The sequence below is a fragment of the Miscanthus floridulus genome, chromosome 9 (assembly GCF_019320115.1).
Source record: "Miscanthus floridulus cultivar M001 chromosome 9, ASM1932011v1, whole genome shotgun sequence".
NCBI lineage: Eukaryota > Viridiplantae > Streptophyta > Magnoliopsida > Poales > Poaceae > Miscanthus > Miscanthus floridulus.
The window spans coordinates 104,828,470-104,851,716 of NC_089588.1; the positions used below are offsets into that span (position 1 = coordinate 104,828,470).

General features: G+C 48.8%; 2 protein-coding genes across 5 annotated transcripts in view; both read right to left on the reverse strand.

Annotated features, from left to right (window-relative positions):
* The window catches only part of LOC136480484 (BURP domain-containing protein 9-like), a 3,231-nt gene extending 2,337 nt beyond the window's left edge, over window positions 1-894 (reverse strand). The window contains exon 1 of the mRNA XM_066478012.1: window positions 803-894. Coding sequence (XP_066334109.1) covers window positions 803-894 — 92 coding nt within the window. The remainder of the gene's footprint in view (window positions 1-802) is intronic.
* Window positions 895-5,037: 4,143 nt separating this feature from the next.
* On the reverse strand, window positions 5,038-22,330 carry LOC136482529 (F-box protein At2g05970-like). 4 transcript variants are annotated; one of them, XR_010765109.1, is made up of 3 exons: window positions 20,931-22,330; window positions 6,375-6,529; window positions 5,038-6,235 (listed from the first exon to the last, which is right to left on the reverse strand). XR_010765109.1 is itself a non-coding variant. In XM_066479739.1 (2 exons), exons 1-2 carry the CDS (start codon window positions 22,216-22,218, stop codon window positions 6,520-6,522), a joined length of 1,134 nt encoding a protein of 377 aa, XP_066335836.1. In that variant the 5' UTR covers window positions 22,219-22,330; the 3' UTR covers window positions 5,038-6,519. The 4 variants fall into 4 exon arrangements, 3 of the variants coding, with proteins under 3 accessions (XP_066335836.1, XP_066335834.1, XP_066335835.1); XM_066479739.1 differs by having other exon boundaries at window positions 5,038-6,529; window positions 21,095-22,330; XM_066479737.1 differs by having other exon boundaries at window positions 5,038-6,529.
* Between the last annotated feature and the right edge of the window lie 917 nt (window positions 22,331-23,247).

Genomic DNA, 23,247 nt, shown 5'->3' on the forward strand with positions numbered 1-23,247 from the left:
GCAACATTGCTTGAATGGGCCATCAATCTCATGGCAGATGTGGTGGAAAATGAAAGCTACAACAAGATGAATGCTCGTAACATTGCTATAGTTTTGCACCAAATATGACCAAGGTTACTGGCAAGCATATTTGTTTCGCTACCTACATTACTTTTTAGAATCTGTATCTAACCACGGAGCATTGATTCCTCAGATGGCCGGGTATTTTTCACCCATGGGTAAACGGTTACGGGGACTGCTGGAATATACCCATACCGCGTACCCGATGGGTGAGGGTTTGGTCCATTTACGTACCCGTGGGTAGTGTGTTTAGTCCATATTTAGACCCTAATGGAGTAAATACCCGTCGGGTATCGGGTCACGGGTCCCCATTGCCATCTTTACTTCCATGCCAAGGCTCGGCCCAAGCAGCAGCACACAACTCATGGGCCGACCCAAGGATCTAAAACAACAGGCCGAAAGAGCGGTCCAGCCACCGACTGGAAGATCTGGCTGAAGAGGAACCGCCCGCTCGTCGACTACTTCGACCCACCTCTCTGACCGGAGCTCTCTTCTCTTCGGACTCCGGCCCTCCTCCGGATGGCCTCACCTGTCGGAAAGCTGGCCCAAAGCGCTACTTCTGACTCCGACCCCCGTCTCCAACCGGGGTTCACAGAAACCCTGCTCACCACTCTTCTCCGACTAGCGCGACCAGGACCGACTGGGCCATCCGACCGGGAACGCCCGCTCAGAAGGAACCAGGCGACGAACGAAAAAGCAAGCCAGGGCGCATAGAGTCAAACCACGATACCAGGGGCCATACCCTGTATAGTACTCTACAACTACCCTGACACGAACAGTATTGTAGGCACCGACATTTCCTTCTACAGTATTGTAGGCGCCGTTAACTCCCATACGGTAAGGCCCCCACATGCCTCTGGGCATCGTAGTGTTGTGGGCGCCAGGATTTACCGTACCAGGTGAACATGGTGAAACTCCTCACATGCCTCTAGGCATCAGTGTTTGCAGGTACCAACATCTACTATTTCTGAAGGCAATGCAACCTCCCATGTGCATCTGATATTCTACAGTGACGACTAATAGTGTTGTAGGCACCTACCATTATCTTGTATCCGCCGGCATGGGCAACAGAGCCCAGTAGCATACGTACCCTCACCCTCTCACTTGTAAAGCCATCCCTTTTATCTATAAAAGGGGATGCGCTCCCTCCAACAGAAGGAGAGCTTCTTTAGTCCTTTGAGTAAACCAACATCGATCGAGTTCATCAGCTCGCAACCATAGAACCGCCGAGTTTGTACCCCAAGCACACGCTTGAACACTTAGCTCATAGTGTAGCTCATGTCGCTCTTGGCCCTTCCGTCCGGAGCCGACCGGACCTTTTGTACACCCCATCTTTCTCCTTCTCGTTTGTAACCCCACTGCAAACTTTGAGCACCTGGGCTCAGGAATAAAGTCACTGACCGACCCAAACTGGACGTAGAGCACGTTGCCTGAACCAGTATAAACCCTGTGTCATTGAGTGCTAGGCCACCTCCGATCACAACGTATGGCAAAACTACAAATATTTACTAGTTGGTCATATTCTGCACCGACATGTTCTATTTGAGCTCACATCCTAAATGTCCATGAAAAATTAAGTGTTTTGTTAAACATTACTCGAACTACTATTTTGGTGACTCCGATGAAAAAAATCAATAATATCATAATGTGGTCTAAAAATCCTAAGAATTGGTATGGGGGAATAATGTGGGTGTATAATCTTGACATAAATTTTAAATCATTTAACAAAGCAGGACTATACACTATTCACAAATGGGTACATCCCTTACATAGTTTCATATAACTAGATGAGAGATGTACTACCATTGGTGAACAATGTGTGGTGCCTCTTTTTTTAAAACCATTTAAAAATTTTAATTGGAATATTATACACCAAAAACATGTTGTCACATAAGTTTGTAGGATTTTCTAATAAAGTTTCGAACTATTAGAACTATTTTATGTTAATTTGGAGATAGAAGGATGAATTATCCATAGCAAACAAATGATTTTTTTCATCCATCTCTGGATATGGCCTGGAGTGAAACATACGAGCAATTTTAATAAGTGGGACTATACATCCTTCACAAATAGAAACATCTCTCACTTAGTCATATAACTATGTGCGGGACATATCCATCTGTGAACAATGTGCAATACCTCGTTGTTAAAATTATTTAAAATTTTTGTGCAATGATTATACACCAAAATCATGCTGTCATGTAAGTTTATAGACTTCCTTGACCAAGTCTAGATATTATTACATTCATTATATGGTAATTCAACAAATACTTGCAATTTGATCAGAAAATTTCGCAAATTGACTCAACAACATATTTTGGGTACATAAGCATTCCATAAAAAAATCAAGCAATTTTAATAAAGTGGGACTATACATCCTTCACAAATTGATACATCTCTCACTTAGTCGTATAACAATGTGCGGGATGTATCCATTTGTGAACAACATGCAGTACAAGTTTGTTAATTCATTTGAATTTTTTATGCGTTGATTATACCAAAATTATGTTGTCATGCAAGTTTGTAGAGTTTTCTAAGTGTAGATATTATTACTTTATTATATGGTAATTCAACAAATAATTGCAATGATTACTAAATTTGACTAGAAAAGTTAATTAACCAGACGGTTTATGCAATAAATGTCAAAAAATTCAAAACCATCAGGGAATTTCACGTCTTTAATAGTGTACCTAAGACCCGAAACCCGGCAGGTTTTTTACTCTATTAGACCAAGGGTATGGGTCAATCTCATCCATGAGTTTGTTAATTTCCAAAAAGCTAGACCAGCGAGTTTGTGGGCATGGATCTAGGCGTGTAGCACCTAAACCCATAAACCCCATGGGTTTTTTAAACTCAATCTATCATATCATCACACAGTACATTTAGAAAATAAAAAATGTGAAATGAAAGAAAAAAAACCGAAACAAAGAACATGCATGCTCCTTACGTGAATGCTGTAGCTAGCTAGTGGGTCTCAGTTATGCCTAGTCGCAGTGCATCCACTGGACTCAGCATATGGCGGGCTGCTGGCGCTGAGCATTGAGCCTGTTCGTTTGGCTGTGGCTTGTCGTAAACGATCGTAAATTTTCGATCGATATAGTATTTTTCTTTCACACAAATCAATCAACAGTACTTCTTCACGAACCAGCAACGATACGAATCAGCCATCTGAGCATGCTGTTAGCAGGCCGTGGCCCACGTGCATGCAGGTCAGCCCGCTGAGTGTTTGAGTTGCAGGCGTAGTGCACAGGCGCAGTCACGTAGAGCTGTTGTGTCCCATCTCGCCAAGTGATTCAACGTTGGGCATCTTGGTGAGCTATAAAGTAGGCTAAGGCCTTGTTTAGTTGGCGATTTTTTTAGCGAAATGGTACTATAGCACTTTCGTTGTTATTTGGCAATTAGTGTCCAATCATAGTCTAATTAAGCTTAAAAGATTCGTCTCGTGAATTTCGTCTAAACTGTGTAATTAGTTTTATTTTTTATTTATATTTAATGCTTCATGCATGCGTCCAAAGATTCGATGTGATGGAGAATCTTAAAAATTTTTGCAAAATGAAAGGGAACTAAACAGGCACCAAGAGTCATTAAAGGAGTACCAAGTCACAACTCACTTGAGTGGACGACTATCTGGAGTTGTGCTTGCAAAATATTGAAAAAAAAATCTGTTTCTGGTTTTGAGCTAACTCGAACTTGTGAAGATGGGCTCAACGAAAAGCCTATTAATATGGGCACAGTGTTTTCCTAAACGCTAAACGGTAAACAGTCGGTCACCTACCGTTTAGCTATTATTCGGGCTAAACGGTCAATTAAACGGGCTAAATGGTCAATTAAACGGGTAAACGGACGATTAAACGGAAACGGACGGAAACGGCGCACCACCGTGTAGCGTGTACACGGCGTGTACACGGGCTACACGGCCGTGTAGGCGAACAGTGTATGGGCAATATTCATGTGCAAACTAATTAATCTGTGTAAACTTGGAAACTATCAGTCAGGACTACTGAATGCTCATCTAATGGATGGGGTGAAGGGGCTTAAGCGTAAAAAAAAAGACGGCGGGTGGGGGGGCTTCCACCTCTTAACACATCTAGTAGTCCTGATTTGTAGTTTCTAAGTTTGCACAGGTTAGTCGATTTTAAGGATGGCAACGGGTCGGGTTCGGATCGGGTGGAGTCTCCGTGCACCCAAAACCGAAACCCGAAATCGAAACCCGAATCCGCCCCGAAAACCGATTCGGGTGGAAATCCATCACCAAAACCAAACCCGCGGATACCCAAAACCCGAACGGATACCCGAAACCCGAATGGATACCCGAAACCCGCGGATATATATACACATATTCACATGTATAAACAAGAGGCAACAAATAATAAATATTTTCATGAGTCAACTTTAAATAAATTTAATAATCTAAGTAAACAAATTATTATTTGCATATTATAAAACATGAGTTTTAATTCCAAATGATTTATTTTGGATATCCATTGGATATCCACGGGTGGAAAACCAAACCCGAAACCGAATCCGATTGGTTTCGGGGGCCCGAACCCGAAAATCGTGGGTGAAAAACCATCCCCAAACCCAAACTCGCAGAACCCGAAACCCGCGGATATCCGCCCCAAACCCGATTCGTTGCCATCCTTAGTCGATTTGCACCTGATACGACAGCATACCTATCCAGCTTAGATAGGTTACGTATTGGGCCTAAATGGCATATGGGCTTTCCAGCTTAGATAGGTTACGTATTGGGCCTAAATGACATATGGGCCTCATAGGTGGGCTGGATCTGAGCAACGCTGCCTGCCTGTACATAAATGTGCCTGCCTGTACACAAATAAGTTGAGCTGATTGTTTCCAACACAAATTACAAAGTACTTTCTATGATTGTTGACTTTTACTTGCTGCCATTTTTTGAGGTTATATTTACATACATGTTCTTGCAATAAACACAATAATATCCGTAGGGCCTTGATTCATGCAGTATTCATCAGGTATTAAACCTCAAATCGCCATAGATAGGCACTGGTATTCTTTAGTAAATAGTAAATATATCCAGCTGACAACACCATAATGTGGTTTAGGTCCTCGTGAGTAGCTCACAAGTTGCTGAAACCACGTATGCATCTGTGAATCGATAAAACTTTTTCTCAACCCATATATGCGTCAAGAACGTATTTGTCAATCTCAAGCCATCTCAATGTTCCTGTGATGCTCTGGCTTTGTTGAAATCAAACTAAAAATGTACATGAAAAAGTAACACCAAATTGCACAGAACATAGCTACAATAATCTCCATAAAGAAAGGCCTCTGTGTTTGCGTCTTGAACAAAGGGAGCGTGTCCAGGATGTCCCCTTGAATAAGCTGAGCTAAACCCAAAACTTCCAGCAAGACATAGCAAAGGGGCAATGCAGAAATAAATGGAGCAAGAATTCTTCAGTGTCCAAATGGCATAGCACACAGGTGTAATTTTCCAACACCATATTCTTCCTCTTCAGAAGTTCCCGGAACTTTTCATTTGGGCTGACAATAGGAGTCCCCACAACCAAGAGTATGCCAAAGGCACCTGTCGGGTGCCCATCAGATGCAAATAAGCTTTGTTTGAAGCAAACACATTGGAGCCCCAGTTGTGAGACCAGACATCCTTTCCTTGAAGAAGATGAGTGCCCTCTAGAAGAAATGCTAGGCGGGTCATAGGGCTTCAATGGAGAGAGGAAGATGGAAGAGTTCATACATTTCCCTGCAGACAAAAACTTTTGAACAGAAATGTGCCTATCCTTGGCAAAAGAAGAGCTCTGGGAATTGAGTACTATGCAGCCTGTCATTCCAAATATCTGTCCAGAAAAGACAGGAGGACCCCATCGCTGATTATGACTGAAGCCATGCCCTTAAAAGAGTCTAGAAATTTGAGAGCATCTTCCACCAGAAGGATCCCCTTTTATTGTTGATTGGCAGATTACCAGTTGGGTAATGACAACTCCAAACCAGTTGAACCCAGGGGATATCTTGTTTATTGAAAAATTTATGGAGGTGTTTCAGTAACAAATTTCATTCTGAGAGTAGAGATTGAGAACACCAAGACCACCATTCTCTTTAGGTACACACACTAGTTTCCAGGAAGCTTTTTAGTACATTCAATAGGCTCAATTTAACAATTTTCTGGCAAAGATACAAGTACCTCCAAAAAAAAAGATAGAAGCATGCTGTCAAACTGCTAGATATTTGGCAACAGTAATCAAAACTAAGATGCAGGACTGCAAGTAACTAACTTAGAAAAAAAGGTATAAAGCAGGAAAAACAAGCCATAGTATCATTACCTTTCCTGATTATTCTCACTGACCTTTGGGTCAATCTCCAACTTTTCCAATTTTGAAGCTAGGTCAGCCTCACTTTCTGCCACACTGATTGCCGGAACTGATGATTCTGTTTTCTTGTTGGGCTCTCAGAAGTCTCCCCTTCATTTCAAACATTACTGCAACAGTAATGAAACTTGTGAGCTGAACAGGTGAGAAAACAAAAGGAAATTCAGTGGAAGGGGATTATTTGGATACAAACAAGTCTTGAGAAATTTGTAAAAAGGACACCAGTGGCAATTCTAATGGTCAGAGAGTTTTGATGAAACAATACATTGCATCCAAATGGTAAACTGCACTATCTGCTTTGCAAAAATAAGATTAAGCACAAATAAAATTGTAGAAAACATAAGTGAATAATTCTATTGGTTTCTGTGTTTGTAAGTGTTTTCAAAAGTTCTGTGCGACACTAACAAATATTCCAATATTATGGATAGGCACTACTGGACAATATGCTTTGTTGGACAATAAATTTGTGAGAATCAACCCCAGATCTACTATAGATAACCCCTAACAATGTTATGTTGCACATCCCATTGAGTCAGTTTGTCAAACTACTACACAATTTATGACATCAATCAAAGCTATGAACAAGACAGACAGACAGTTTAAATAGAAATTACCTTTCTTGATGATCTCCACTGACCATTAGAGCCCCATCCGAGTGGGATGACTGAAAGGAATTCCCTGTGTTAGTACTTGTACTTTTCCTGAATCATCTGATGAAACAATAATAAAGGACTGTAAGGAACTCCATTGTGTAGCAATTTACTTTGATTTTAGTTGTAGCAACAAATGAAATAATAAAACAACTTAAGAGTGGCCCACAGATCGATAGCCATAGTATTATCATTTTTCATTTGGGAAAATGCGAAAATAGCAAAAAGAAGCTTTATCTAGATCTTTACCTGTATAATGTCCCCTGTTTCTTGATCTCCTCTGCATGGGATGACTTCGAACCATGTTCCTCAACAGCATTGCTGGAAGGATTAACAACTTCAATATCAGCAGCACTGATCCAATTAGCAGCTAATCCTGAATCTTCAGCCATGCATTTCTTTAATTCTCTCTGCAAACATGATTACCGTATACAATATGAGCAAACAGCTGTATAACTTGACCTAAACTGCATAGTATCTTACTAATATATAAGCTACCAGTGCTCTGAATTCAGCTAAGAAATGCCAAATCGAAGTCATGTGGTGTCGATAGAATATCGTCGGCAGTCCTCCGAGGGGTATCCCATGAAGATAGATTGATCGGCAGAGGAGCGTGAGATCAAGAACAAGAAGGCAACAGAGACACACGAGTTAGACAGGTTCAGGCCGTCAGTATGACGTAATACCCTACTCCTGTGGTCTGTTGGTTTGTATTAGCTATCGTATGATATTGCGTGAGTTTGGAGGGGGTCCCTGCTCGTCTTATATAGTCCGGGGAGCAGGGTTACAAGTCGGTTAGATCTGAGAGATAACCAGAAAGTAATAACTGATTACATGAATCTTGGGATCATACATATCCTAACAGATCTCGTATTATCTTCAGGATATCTTCCAGATGTCTTGCGGGAGGCGCCGAGCAAAGTCGTGCCCCGCAAGGTTTCGTCTTGTGGGCCAGGTCGCCCCTGAGGGCGCAGCCCATGTGGTCTGCCATGGGTATCCGGGGTCATACCCCCATAGCTAGTCCCCGAGCACCTTATACCCACTGTGCAACGTCGTCTTAAGCTTGTCCGAGCAGGTGCGAACGAAGCCGAGCAGTCGAACTCATGGTCCGACCATCGCGATGAGTTGCTGAGCAGTTGTGAGCAGTTGCCGAATAGCATGTGCTGTCACCGAGCAGCACGAACCGTAGCCGAGCAGCGTAACCCAAGCACGGCTTGTCATAAGGGTGTAAGGAGCTCAAGTTCAGAATCGAAAATTTCGTCGCAGTGGACCAAGTGTGCCTACTTAGAGTCCGACCACGAGAAAATGAGATAGTCTTCTTCAGCTTCAAGAGACGCGGAGTCTTCCAGAATAAAGCAAGCACATTCACCGCGAGGTGAAAGTGTGCCCACTTAGTCCCCGAGCCTGGCAGTAGATGACGTAGTCATGTGGTGCCAGGGTACAAAGTAGAAGAATAGTGAAAGACCAGTCAAGGCAAGCAGCCAGTCCTTGAGCGTAGCCCTAAAATGGAGAGAGAGCACATTCACCGCAAGGTGAAGTGTGCCCACTTAGTCTCCGAGCCTGGCAGTAGGTGACGCAGTCACGTGGTTGCCAGGGTCAGAAACAAAAGAATAGTACAAAGACCTACCGAGCAGGCAGCTAGTCCCCGAGCCGTTTACGAAAGATATCTGAAAAGCCCAACCATGGAGAAAAAATCAGAGCAATGGCTTACAGCACTGTTCACTGAGCCTCATAAATGGCAGAGAAGTTGGCGATTATTCGGCGAGTGATAACCAACGGCGGGGTGATAAATAAGCGACACGGCCGTGATTGCGTAAAAGCCCAGGTAACGGCCCATAAGCTGCGTCGGAGAATTTGGAGAGGCGCAAACCACGGGAACGGTTTCCCAAAAACCCTCAATTGTCAAAAACAGTTGAGGGAGTGCTTTATAACTGCGCCGCCGCACCCCACGCCCCCCACATTTGCCATTTCGCCATTCCATCTTCCTTCTCAACTCTTGTGCTTCCCGATTCGCATCGACGCACGCATCCGCCACCAATCTCAAACCAGATCTAAGAGATGGCGCCGAAGAAGGGAGGCTGTGAAGCCGAGGAAGGCGGTCGCCGGGGCCAGCCGCGACGAGGAATGGGTGCCGTCGAAGATGGGGGAGGCAGAGCTCAACGGATGGTAGCGACGGGCGTTCTTCCAGACCGCGTCACCGCCCGGATGGTGGCTAGCCAACGGTGAGCCCGTCCGGACACCTCACACTGATGATGCTGTAGTGTTTGAGGATTATTTCTGGCGAGGGTTGAGGTTTCCTGTTCACCCTTTCCTGAGGGATCTGCTGGAGTTCTGGGTGGGTGATTAGCCTGTGCAATCTACACCCGAACACCATATTGCACGTCTTGGTCTTTATCCATTTCTGTGAGGCGTATCTGAGGATTCTTCCACACTTCAACCTCTTCAACACCTGTTTTGGTTGAAGAAGAAGGGCGACAGTGGTTGCAAGGTGGTCGGCGGCGTATATCTATAGCTCCGGGATAGGATGGCCAGCGAATACATTAATGTACCGCTGAACACTTCTCTGAAAGGATGGAACGCCAGGTGGTTCTACATTAAGCAGAGCCACCCTGTAATCCGCTACGATGTCCACCACATCCCGGAGAGCCAGAGTAGCTGGTCGGAGAGACCAAACAACGCTGACATGGAGCAAGTGAGGGAGCTCCTCGACTTGATTAAAGGCGCGGAGATTAGAGGTGAATTGGTGGCGGCAAGCTTCATAGTGCGCCGCATCTAGCCCTGCAAAGAGAGGGCCCACCTGGGCTTTGACTACAAGGGTGATGACGACTGGACTCGGGAAGAGGACGGAATGGCTGACGAAGAAAAGAAGTAATAGGACGGGCCATAGAGCTATTCGCTACCAACGCCTCATTCAGCTGGCCAAGGCAAATGAGAGCCTTCAACTATATAAACCCGCCCTCCTCAGGTAACCATCTCAATTTGCTTTGCTCATGTTAGTTTGCATCCCTAATGGTTGCCGAGCAGGGAACTGATTCACATGTGCCGAGAGGTGATTGGCCAAGGGGAGTAGACGCCCGGCCACCAGCTCAGCCTAAAGAGGATGATGCCAGTGCCTTGTTGGAGTCTAGAGACACGGTCGCTGGTCGGACAGAGAGTTCTCCCCTGATGTCGGAGAAAACCAAGGGGAAGAGGGCGGTGACAGATGAGCCAGCCTAGAAGAGAAGAAGATGGCAGCTGCCGCTTCCCTCAACCTAGTCGGTATCTCGCTTGGCGGTGACCTGACCACTCGAACGCGGAGGACCGCGGTGATCGAGTGGTCTGACGACGAAGAAATTCCAGTTGCTCCTCCACCAAGCACGAAAGCGTCTCTGCGCAGCACACGCACAGAGGACCAGTCAAGGGGAGGCGAAGGAGTCCTCAAGCAGCAAGCGACAGGAGTTCCTATGGGGCAGGCGACGGGAGTCCCCAAGCAACAGGCTATGGGAATCCAAGAACAGTAGGCGGAGATGGTCCCAGAGCAGTAGGCAGCGGGACCTCCACCCCAGGGCACGGGAGTTGACCCCACGGCTGCGCTTGGGGGCTCTGACAGGCACCACCAGTTCAAGAAAGTGTATCGGCAGACCAAACCATAAGTATCCTTGTCTTGGAGTTACATTGTTGTTGCTTTTGGCGCTTTTAACGACTAACGAGCTGATCTAATGCATTGCAAGTGTTGCGAAGGATCTGACCCCGCCCGTCCAGACTGATGAGCAGCCTCGGGCTGATCTCGGGGCGAAGACAATGCCGGCGGCTCCCGTGTCGGGGTCCTCGGGTGCTCGGTAGCCGGCGGTTTGAAACAACTGCCGCCACTGGTGGCCTTGGTGGTGACGAGAGATCGGCAATCAGCGGCGGTAGGGTCAGCGACATTGCCCAAAGCCATGACAGTAGCCACCGGGGCTATGGGAGCTAAAACTAGAGTTGTCGACGATGTGCCGGAGTCATGGGCGATGAAGCCGGCGATGGCTGAGGACCAAACGGCGCCCCCTGAGGCGTCAGAGGGCATGGTTGAACCCACTATCCAGGCACCGAGCCCCTAGGTGGTTGCCACCGGCTGCAGCATAGGAAGACGAGGTGGAGGAGATCAAGCGTGATGAACCTCAAACCCAAACTGTCCGGATCCTCCGAAAGCAAGGCGATGAGGTGGTGATTCTCGAAGAGGAGGACACCACCATGGAGCTCAGAAGACTGGAGACCGCCCTTGCTGGGGTGATGAAACATATCAAGGTTAGCACCATGTCTGGAGTACTTGTCTTTGACGATGGTGATCAAAGTTTGTTACTGTAATTGTGCATTTACAGGGGATAACCCAGACTGCCAAGCAGCGGTGCTAGCTGATAAAGAGGATGGAGCCCCTCGCCGAGGAGAATGAAAAACTTAAAGAGGCGATGAACCTCTTGGGGAGAAACATCCAGAGGGCCCGACATGAGCGAGACCTGACTGAGTCGAACGCGCGGGACCTGGAATACCAGAAGGGGTCCAATCCGAGCAGTTGGCGAGTGCTTCCACACAACTAGAGTAGAAGTCCGAGCAGCTCAGAATCGTGTCCGAGCAGAAAAAACAGGTATGGTGGCGGCCTGAAGGTGCTTTGCATAGTTGAATGGCCATATTGTTGGTGACGAAGTTGTGCTTGTAGAGCAAGATATGCAGCTCGGCCAGCTGCGCCAAACCATTGAACAACTCTGAGAGGAGAAGGCAAAAGAGTCAGGGCGAGCAGACAAACTGGCCGAGGAGCTGAACAGTGAGTACTCCTTGGGTGGAGCTATTGCTTGAGTAATATCTTGGCTTAATGGATTGTTGTGATGCCCGTAGATTATCGTCGGAGGGTTAAGGCGTAGTTCGATGTGCTGGAAAAGGATGCCCGGACCCAGAGGGACAAGTTCGACGCCATAGTTGCCGGTGTCAAACTGGCACTGGACTGCGTCGACATGGAGGTGGCTCCTCAACCCGACGGCAGGCCGCGGCATGGGAGAATTTCAAGAGCTTCAACCGCGATGTCGTAGTTACCGCCATTACTCATGCCCTTGTGGTGGTTTGGTCCCACTATCGATCAATTGATCTTCAAGCGGTTAGGAGCCAAATTCACTGAAGGCTTGGGCGAGGCGGAGACCCAGCAGCTGGAGGATGAGGTGGAGGATGCGGCGAAGAAGCTGGCCAGCGACATTGACCTATTCGGCGAGACGGACGGTGATAGCGGAGCTCGGTGACCTGCTCGGAGATTATCATCTGTAAACATCTGGATGGTTGTGTAGTTAGAACGCGCGAAAGCGCAAGAAACATCTAAGTATATGTATAAGTGTTATAAGGTGCAAGTGTATGCAGCTTGCTGGTATTTTGGTGAAAATGTCTTCATAGTTTCAACCAGAAAGCAATTATGCGCAGCAAAAGTAGCGCCCGAGCAGTTAGCTCGCTGTTGAGCCCTATGGCCTTGGCTAGCCCACAATCCATAACATCGAGCGCGGAGCCCATGCATGTGTAGGAGTTGTAGGCATGACCAAGGAACCGCAGCCGACCACCTGTAACGCAGAGCGCGGAGCTCGTAGCACGTGTAGGGAGGGATCAAGAGACTGGGTCTTCTCCGAAGAGAACAGAAAAGAACGTATGCTGCTCGCTGATCGGTGAAAATATCTTGGAAACTTGGAGCAAAATGTTCGGCAATTTTACGAGACATGATTGGCAAAATACATTGGCGATTTGGAGAAAACATGTTTGGCGCTTTGGAGAAAACGTGTTTGGCGATTTGGAGAAAACGTGTTCGGCGACTTGGAGAAAACGTGTTCGGCGATTTGGAGAAAACGTGTTTGGCGACTTGGAGAAAACGTGTTCGACGATTTGGAGAAAACATGTTCGGTGCTATTATGGTGATTTCATATTTGAGTTCATCATGGAGTAGCGTAGAGCTCGGCGACCATAAGTGGAGATTTAAAACCGTAATGGAGAAAAAAATGGAGACAAATTATGGAGATCAAAACTTTATTCATCATAAAGTGGAGAGTACATATCTAGGGGCGTTTTAAGGATAGAAACGTATGAGGTGCTTGATGTGCCAAGAGTTGGGAACATCGATTCCATCTAAGTCACATAGGCGATAAGACCCTGGTCGGGTAACCTCTTTGACGACGTAAGGCCCTTCCTAGGGGGAGGAGAGCTTGTGCATCCCTCGGTTTTTTGCTTTCTTCGAAGAACAAGGTCACCGACAGCAAATGAACGACCTTTGATGTTGCGGTTGTAGTACCTCCGCAAGCCTTCCAGATATTTGGCTATGCGAACGCAGGTGATTAGGCGTTCTTCCTCGACCCTGTCGACGTCCTCTGTCCGAACAGCTGCGGCTTGCTCTTCATCGTAATTTTCCACCCTAGGTGCTCGGAAGGCCATGTCTGCTGGTAATATGGCTCTGAGCCGTAGACCAAGAAATATGGAGTGACCCCGGTGCTGCGACTAGCCTGAGTTCGCAGTCCCCAGACCATAGCTGGTAGCTCCTTGAGCTATCTACCCGGATGCTTTTCTTCCTTCCGATATAGCCTCTTTTTGAGGGCATCAAGGATCATGTCGTTCGCCCGTTCGACCTGGCCGTTGGCTCTAGGATGGGCAACGGAGACGTATTTGATGGAGATGCACCGGTCTTCGCAGAAGTCCCAAAAATGAGGACCAGTAAACGTAGTTCCAAGGTCAGTGATGATGCTGTTCGGGAGACCGAATTTGTGGATGATATCTTCGAAGAGCTCGACTGCTTTCTTTGCAGTAGCCAAGACGAGCGGTTTATACTTGTTCCACTTGGAGAACTTGTCGATGGCGACGTATATGTACCGGAAACCACCTGGTGCTAGCTTGAAAGGCACAATCATATCCAGTCCCTAGCATGCGAAGGGCTAGGAAGCTGGGATGGTTTGCAGCTCTTGTGCCGGCACATGTATTTGCTTGGCAAAAAATTAGCATCCTTCACAACGTCGGACAAGGTCTTCTGCATCGGAGATGACCGTGGGCCAGTAAAAATCAGCTCGGAAAGCTTTGCCAACCATTGTTCTCGAGGCCACGTGGTTGCCGCAAGAACCAGAGTGATTTTCGAGAAGTAGCTTCACTCCGTCTTCTTGGGTGATGCATTTTTGCAGTATCCCTTCCTTGGCACTTTTCCTCATCAAGTTGCCATCCACCAACACGTAATGCTTGCTTCGATGAATTAGGTGTTCGGTTTCAGTCTTATCGGCGGGTACTTCGGCGCTGGAGAGGTACTTGATGAACTGTTCCCTCCAATCGGCGGCCGATGAAGGTACCGTAAGTACCAGCTGCTCGGTGGGAGGAACTTCCTGAATTTCCTTATCTTCCTTAATGGATGGCGCTAGAAGATCTTGAACGAAAACCCCTAGCGGAATCGTGGCACGAGAAGAGCCTAACTTGGATAGGTGATCGGCAAGCTGATTTTGATCGCGTACCACGTGGTGGTACTTGATACCGTAGAATTTCCCTTCAAGCTTCCTGATTTTGGCGCAATATGCATCCATCTTCTCGCTGGAGCAAGACCAGCCTTTGTTAAGCTGGTTGATGACTAGCGCGGAGTCCTTGTATACCATGAGGCGTTTGACGCCGAGCTCAACGGCTATACAGAGTCCATGGAGACATGCTTCATATTCGGCGGCATTGTTGGAGGCCGAGAAGTGTATCTGGAGAACATATCGGAGCTTATCCTTGGTCGGCGTAATGAACAGAATGCGCGCACCAACACCGTTGATGTTAAGGGCGCCATTAAAGTACATCACCAAGTGCTCAGGGCAGGTAGCGGCGATGGGCTCTTGAATCTCAGTCCATTCAGCAACGAAATCAGCAAGCGCCTGAGACTTGATGGTAGGCCTATTTTTGAATTCGATGGAGTAAGTTCCAAGCTCGACAGCCCACTTGATGATACGGCGTTGGCCTCTTTGTTGCGGAGAATGTCCCCCAGAGGGAACTCAGTGACCATGACGATCTTGTAATACTCGAAGTAGTGGCGGAGCTTGCGCGACGTAATCAGGATGGCGTATAGCAGCTTCTAGACCTGAGGATAACGAGTCTTGGGCTCATTAAGAATCTCGCTGATGAAGTACACCGGACATTGCACCTTATAGGCGTGCCCGGCCTCCTCACGTTCAACCACAATGGCTGTGCTGACGACGCGAGAAATAGCGGCGATGTAGATCAGGAGGGTTTTGTCTGGCTATGGCGCCGTCCATGACCGGAGGCTTTGGTAGGAACAACTTGAGTTGCTCAAAAGCTGTATCTGCCTCCTACGACCAGGAAAAGCACTTGAAGGCCTTGAGGAGTTTGAAGAAAGGTAACCCTTTTTCGTCGAGGCGCGATATGAAGCGGCTTAAGGCGGCCATGCAGCCTGTAAGCTTCTATATATCCTTGATGCATGTTGGCCGTTTCATGTTGGTGATGGCGGAGACCTTATCAGGATTGGGCTCGATGCCTCGTGCGCTGACAATGTAGCCCAGGAGTATATCGGATGGAACTCCAAAGATGCACTTTGAAGGGTTCATCTTCTATCGATACCTTTTTAGGTTGGCGAACGTTTTTTCGAGGTCGGCGATAAGATCATCGGCGGTCTTGGACTTGACGACCACATCGTCGATGTAAGCTTCGACATTGTGGCCAATATATTGATCTAGGAACATCTAGATAGCCCTTTGATAAGTCACCCTGGCGTTCTTGAGTCCGAAGGACATGGTGGTGTAGCAATACGCACCGAAGGGCGTGATGAACGACGTCTTGATCTGGTCTTCTTCCTTGAGGGAGATCTGGTGATAGCCAGAGTAACAGTCAAGGAAGGAGAGCAGTTCGTAGCCGGCAGTGGAGTCTACAACCTCGTCTATCCGAGGCAAACCGAAGGGGTCTTTAGGGCAGTGTTTGTTAAGATCAGTGTAATCAACGCACATTCTCCATTCTTTATTCTTTTTTTGAACGAGAATAGGGTTTGCTAACCACTCAGGATGATACACTTCTTTTATAAATCCGGCAGCTAAGAGCCATTTTATCTCTACCCTAATAGCCTCCTTCTTGTCTGGCGTGAATCGGCGGAGTTTCTGCTTGATCGGTTTGGCGGTCGGCGAGACATTCAAGGAGTGCTCGATCTTCTCCCGTGGTACCCTCGGCATGTCTATAGGTTTCCAAGCAAACATGTTGGCGTTGGCACGTAGGAAGGAGACGAGTGTGCTTTCCTATTTGGGGTCGAGGTGAGCCCCAATCTTCACTGTCTTGGAGGGGTCGTCGAGGCCGAGGCCCGACCTCCTTTATTTCCTTGGACTTGGCGGATGCACGAGGAGGTTCTAGCTCTAGGATCTCCATGTCATCGGTGGGCAACGTCTTGGCTTCGGTGACCACGTAGGCCATCTGGATGGAGAGGTCGGTGGCTTCGGCGAGGGCGAGACTCTCTGTCTCGCAGGCGTAGGTGATGGAGAGGTTGGCCCGTAGGGCTAGAACTCCCACAGGTGAAGGCATCTTCAGCACCAGATACGCGTAGTGCGGTATGGCCATGAACTTGGCCAGAGCTGGCCGACCAAGTATGGTGTGGTAGGCGGTGTTGAAATCGGCGATGTAGAAGTTGATGTGCTTGACGCGGTAGTTGCTTGTCGTGCCAAACTGTACTGGTAGGGTGATCTCTCCAAGTGGTTTGGAGGCCCTGCTAGGTACCACACCCCAAAAGGAGGAGTCGAAGGGTGTGAGATCTGCTAATCCGAGGCCCAGCTCCTTTAGGGCTCCGGTGAAGAGGAGATTTAGAGCGCTCCCACCATCGACGAGCACTTTTCTGAAAACCACCTTTCTGGATAGTTGCGTCGAGGACGAGGGGGAAACACCCTGTGTAGAGAATGTCCGCCCACTAGTCGGTCCTGCTGAAGGTGATGGGGACCTCGGACCATGGGCGATAGCTGGGGTTGGCGGCGTTGTCCTCCGTAGTAATGGCGAGGACCCGCCGTGCGGCGAGCTTCTGTTCTCTTCTGCTCTCGGTGGAGGCGAGGCCCCCAAAAATGGTGGCGATCACCTTGTCGTGGTCCTGGAAGGCATTGTCATTGCCCCCAGGTGGTCGGGGACCTCCAGCTTCGTCGTTAGCGTCATCGTCTAGCTTTTTGTCCTAGAACTCCTTAGCCAAACCGATGCAGTTCTTCATCTTGTGCTTGGCGTTCTTATGGAGAGGGTGTAGGCCATCGAGGATCTTCTTGTACTATTCATCATAGTTGCGCTTGGCACGAGGTTCATTGACAACAGCGACGATGTGGTCCGACTGGCGGCGGCGATTTTGACCGGGCTTGGATCCTTCTGGCCGATCATGGTCGCTATCCCGATGATAACTACAGTTGTCGTAGCGGCGGTCGTCGTGGCATCGGTCGTCGGGGCAGTCGTCATAGCGGCGAGGCGGGCGATGAGTGCCCGTATCTTCGTTGAAGCGCACCTCGGCTTCCTCAGCGTCGGCGTACTGGTTGGCAGTAGTGATCATCTCGCCAATGCCTGTGGGCGGCTTGAGGTTGAATTTGGAGCAAAGCTCGTGATGGTGGAGTCCTTAGATGAAGGCAGTGATGACCTCAGCTTATGTGATATTGGGAATAGAATTCCTCATCTCGGAAAAGCATCGTATGTAGTTGCAGAGGAGATCGGACGGCTTCTGGTTGATGCGGTTCAAATCATGTTTGGTGCCCGGGCGAACGCATGTAGGCATGTAGTTCTCGGAGAAAACTTTTTTCAACTCTTCCCAGGATCCGATGGAGTCCGGGGCAAGGCTAGTAAACTAGCTCATGACAGCTGGCTTGAGCATGACGGGGAGATAGTTTGCCATAACACTGGTGTCTCCTCCAGCGGCACAAACAGCAGTGGCGTAAGCCTACAGCCACTGAGTAGGGTTCATCCTCCCGTCGTAAGGCTCGACCCTAGTGATTTTAAAACCACGGGGCCATTGAAGCATTTGGAGCGCCCTTGTGAATGTCGGGGGCCCCTCGGGGTTGTCGGCGCCGTCGTCTGCGGCGTTGCCGGCGGCGATCGGCTCAAGAGCTTAGTCTGGGTTACCGTACTCTTGCTCGTACTCCTAGCGGTGGCATACTTCCTCTTCGTGGCGACCGAAGCGGCGTTCATTGATACGTCGTCGTGTATCTCGAAGATTGTTGAGGCGCACTCGAACATCCTGTTCGACCTCCTGGTCGTGTTGGCGATGGTGTTCAGCGTGGTGGCCCCCGGCTCCCCCCTGGAAAGGCAGTGACTGGTCGGCGAAACGGCTTTGACTGGGGCGGCGATTGGATTTCGGCACAGCTGATCGGCAAATCGTGCTGATGAAGCACGAAGGTCTCTGATCCTTGTGGATCTCATTGACCTGACAGTGTGCCGCTTTAAGCATGGCGGTGACCTTGGCGAGCTCGGGCATCTGCAGGAGGTGGGCGAGCTCATTGGCGGCCACTGCCAGATTGGCGCTTGGAGTCTTGAAGACATCGTGGCCGTCAACGTGGAGAAACTCTTCGTCGAGGTTGCGTTGGAGTGGTACTCCTTGCGAGTCAAGCTGCTGCTCGGCCCTCGCGAGGACATTCTCGTTTGCTCGGCGTTGTGCGTGGTTGACGTTCCGGTTCTCACGAGCGGCGCATTCCTCCTCGGTCTCGCCGTTCCGAGGGGGGCTGTCAACGCAGACGTTAAAGATGGCGCCACCCCGGAAAGGAGGGAGAGGAAGTTGCTCAGTGAAGGTTTCGACGAGGGTCTCCATAGAGCCTTGGGACTCAGAGTCTGGATTCTCCTCCGGTATTGTCTGGAGGGACGCCCCAGAGCGTCGACTGACGTGGAGCATGTTGACGGCCGACGAAAGCTGGTCGGCGATCTGATCGGCGAGGGAATGGACGTCTCCCACTTGGTCGGCGAGTTTGCCCCTCAAGGCGTCTTGGTAGCTAGCGGCGGCATTGGTGAGCCCGAAAGGTAGAGCCGCAATTCCTGGAGTGTTCCGAGCAGCCTCCGGTAGATTTGGATCGGAGGGTGGTCAGCGCTGAACCAAAGTGTCCAGAGCCGATTCGGTGATGGGGAGGCAATCGACAACCTTCAGACCGACCCGATCGATGGATTCGATCAGATCGTTGTTGTTGGTCTGCCTCCTCTGGTAGCGAGGAAGCGGGCGGCAAGTTGTTGACGAAGGCGACCTCGAAGGTGGTTCTGAGATCGGATCTGCAGTCGCAGGTGCGGGGATGACCGGCGCAGAATCGATCTGCACCGACTCGAGGAGCTCTCTGACTCCGTTAGCGTTGATGATCCACGAGATCGATCCGACCGTGAAGATCTGGCGGGACTACGGGAGGGACGGAGTCTGCGGAAAAAGTCATCTTGTTCGACAGGGAAACAGCACGCAAAGCCCCTACCTGGCGCGCCAACTGTCGACAGAATATCGTCGGCAGTCCTCCGAGGGGTATCACACGAAGGTAGGTTGATCGACAGAGGAGCGTGAGATCAAGAACAGGAAGGCAACAGAGACACGAGTTAGACATGTTCAGGCCGTCAGTATGACATAATACCCTACTCATGTGGTCTGTTGGTTTGTGTTAGCCATCGTATGATATTGCGTGAGTTTGGAGGGGGTCACTGCCCGCCTTATATAGTCCGGGGAGCAGGGTTACAAGTCAGTTAGATCTGAGAGATAACCGGAAAGTAATAACTGATTACAGGAATCTTGGGATTATACATATCCTAACCGATCTCGTATTATCTTCAGGATATCTTCCAGATGTCTTGCGGGAGGCGCCGAGCAGAGTCGTGCCCCGCACCGCAAGGTTTTGTCTTGTGGGCCGAGCCGCCCCTGAGGGCGCAGCCCATGTGATCTGTCGTGGGTATCCGGGGTCATACCCCCCACATGTGGTGTCACTTAAAATTGACAAACCTCTGTATTAGATATATCTGCAGGTAGAGTCTCCATCTTCTCTTTAATACTTTCAAGAACCTTACGTCTTTTCTTAGGAAATGGCTTTGGCCATACTCCAATCGAAGGTGCATAGAACAACCATTTTATTGCCTCGCTGCTTTTGTTGAAGCAGATCATGTCTTTCTGTTCTGAATCTTCACAAAATCTCACCCCATCCATAGAATCATCACCCTCTAATGCTTCATCACAGAGTTTCTGATCCAATACTGACTGAAGCTGTGGCGGCTGGCAGGATTGCCCTTGGGTGCCTGCTGCACATGTGTGACAATAGCAAACCAGTGTCAACAACCTTCTTACAATCACAAAGGGGACAAAACCCAGGACCTCCAGGACTTGAGTTCCTTGACAAAGCTCCGCGCATCAGACATGGTGAACACATATGACCGATCAACTTGCAGTATTCATCCTGGAGCACATCGAACCTGACCTGTAGGAAGCTGTCATGCTGCCCCTCACTGCTCATGGATTCCCACTAATAACTGGCCAGCATAAGAATCTTGTTGATCTGCTCGTGGAACTCAATGGCCAGAGAAACCATCCTGGTGCCACGGTTGTCCCCGCTGATGGACACAGGCAGGATGCAATCTTGCTGTGGGCCATTGGGCTCCTTCAAACAAGTAACCATCCATCTTCAAATATTTGCCTTAACAGATGATACAAATACAATAAAACTATTTGGAGTGGCGAAATAAATCGATTTACTAATTTACAATCGAAGTTACATAGACAGTACTTATAACTAATGGTCACAACTATGTGAATATAAAAGCCAATAATAGCAATTATTCAGATAAAAAGTACAGCAGTTTTTGCAAGCATCCTCCACTAGCTAGAAAAGGGATGGCTGAATCCAGATAGGAGATGGCCAATTCAACCAAGGATATCTAGTTGGTGAGACGTCAACAAGCTTCGACATACTTTGCTCTGCGATACTCCAAATACCAATTTCTCGCCGGTTAAGCTTCCAGAAACTCACATACTCTACGGAGTCGTCGGTCATGTAAGCACAATTCGGCTTTAACCCAGGGAAATCCTTTACCGGTAGACACATAGAGCCATTGAAGCCAAGAAACAATGCATACTCTGGCAGGCTCTTGATCAGCTCCGCCTTCTGTCGTTGCAGGTCAACCTTGTACAGCTGCATCTCAATGGTATTGTGCTCCAGACAAGGATCCATACCCCTTTCGCCATCGTCCACGTAGTCTGGTGGAAAGTGCACCGGTATCGTCGAGTCGATGTAGTCCTTCAACCTCCAAACTTGCAAGATGTCACCGGCTGGTGTCTGAACGAGGTATTTGGTCGGGTCGACAGACTTCGGCAGGTAGTTGAGAACCTTACGTGCCACCGGCGAAGGCCCGTTAAGGTCCAAGCTGCACATTAAGGCGTCTAATCGGAGCAGGTAGAACAAGCCATCGGCGGCACTGTACATGGCGTCACGGTAGCCGAACCTTGACGGGAGACCCGTGTCGTCGTCGTCGTCGCCCGGTGCGACCCAAGTCCACCGGTCGTCGCCCAGCCTGGAGAAGGAGACCTCGCCATCAGGCATATGCAGGAGCAGCACGACGCAGGCACGCCCGGCGGACGGGCTGGCCGAGAGCACGACGCGGTAGTACATGAACTCATGCGCCCGGTCCACCTCCAGGATGGTCGGCTGCGTGTCCCGCTCGAACCGGCGCTTGCTGTAACTGAACTCAAGAAGATTCTCGTAGACGAGGTACGCCGGGTCGCCCTTCTCGTCCGTGCCCCTCCGCACGTGGTGGAGCGCGGTGATGGGCGGGAGCGCGACATGGGCGCCGGTGACCGGGTTGAGGAGGTGCAGGTCGGAGGCCTCGTCGGCAGTGACAAGCCACCCGTGGCCGGAGCCTAGCAGGGGCCGGCGGGCGAGCGGGGCCCGCGGGAAGGGGATCCGCAGCGTGGCTCCAGTGCACGGGCAATGGAGCGCGGCGTCGCCGGGGCCGAGGGCGTCGGAAGCGTAGAGCAGGCAGGGGGGCTGCTTCGGCGACGGGACACGCAACCGGCGGAACGTGGCGTACGCCGCGTTCCAGGAGGTGCAAACGGCGCCAGAGCGGATGGCGTCGGCGACGTGCACTGCTCGCAGGACGCTGACCAGCAGGTCCTCCGGCAAGCAGGACCAATCGCGTCCGTCGCCGGCGATAGGTCCCGAGCCGGAACCGGATCCAGATCCGTTGTTTATCGCCGGTTCCATATCGACGCACCCGGCGGCGGAGGCGGCGCGGGTTGGGGAAAAATTGGAACTTTGCAACCCTAGGTGGAGTCTCGCTCTCGCCACGAGATTGGCGAGCGTTCCCCTTGCTCTGTTTTACTCTCTGTTTCGCATCTGCTTGCGGCGTGGCACACCGTCGGTTATATTTGTAGCGGCAAGCGAGCGGCCACGCTGCCAGAGTCCAATCGGAAACGCAGGGGGTTTACCGGAGGACATAAGCAGGATACTGTAATACTGTCTCCTTAGCAAATTAGATTTTGAGAATCGGGATAGAAAAAGTCTCGTGTTCCTACAGCATCATTGATTGGTTCCCAAATTAATCAAACCAAAAACATGGTAAGCTATGATTTTGTTAGCGTTTGGTTGACTACTAAAGTTTACCAACCTCTGGCATGTAGCTTGTCAAATTCATGGCAATTTTTTACTACCTTTGACTTGTCAAATCTTTGGCACGACAAGTTTTGGTCACAAACCAATCGTGCCCTAGATTCTCATCAAATGGTCAAGATTTTATAGGGATTTTAACTTATAGGTTTTTAAAATCTTGAAACCCAGTACTCTCTCTACCCTGAATAAATAGATTCCTAAAACTGTCTTAAGTCAAACTTTTCAGACTTTGACCAAATTTCTAAGAAAAAAAGCGTCAGATTTATGGTATCAAATTAGTACCATTAGATATACTATAGAATATATTTTCATAATATGTTCATTTTATATCAACTTTTTTATGTTTGACTGATATGGATTATAGAAATTGATTTATTCGAGGTTGAAGGGAGTAAAACAGTTTGAATTATTTTTATCTATATTCTCAAAATCCCTTAGGATCCAACAGCACTTAACTAGGCACATGTTTGTTATGACTCAGCTTCACTAGTGAAGTAGTGCTTTTAGCTTGGGCTCCATAAAGCAGCTTCACTAGTGAAACTAAAGCTTTTTCAAAAAAATTTTTGGTAAAATAGCTTCTCACAAGAAGCTGAAAAACCCGCTTATAAAGAGAAGTTTCATGAG

What these genes read in the sequence shown, in the direction of transcription:
- LOC136482529 (XM_066479737.1), bottom strand. Translation starts at nt 22,218, where the DNA reads ATGGAACCGGCGATAAACAACGGATCTGGATCCGGTTCCGGCTCGGGA. An exon ending in TTGGAGTATCGCAGAGCAAA is followed by an intron (nt 6,530 to 20,930) that starts GTATGTCGAAGC and finishes TTACTGTTGCAG; the next exon opens with TAATGTTTGAAATGAAGGGG.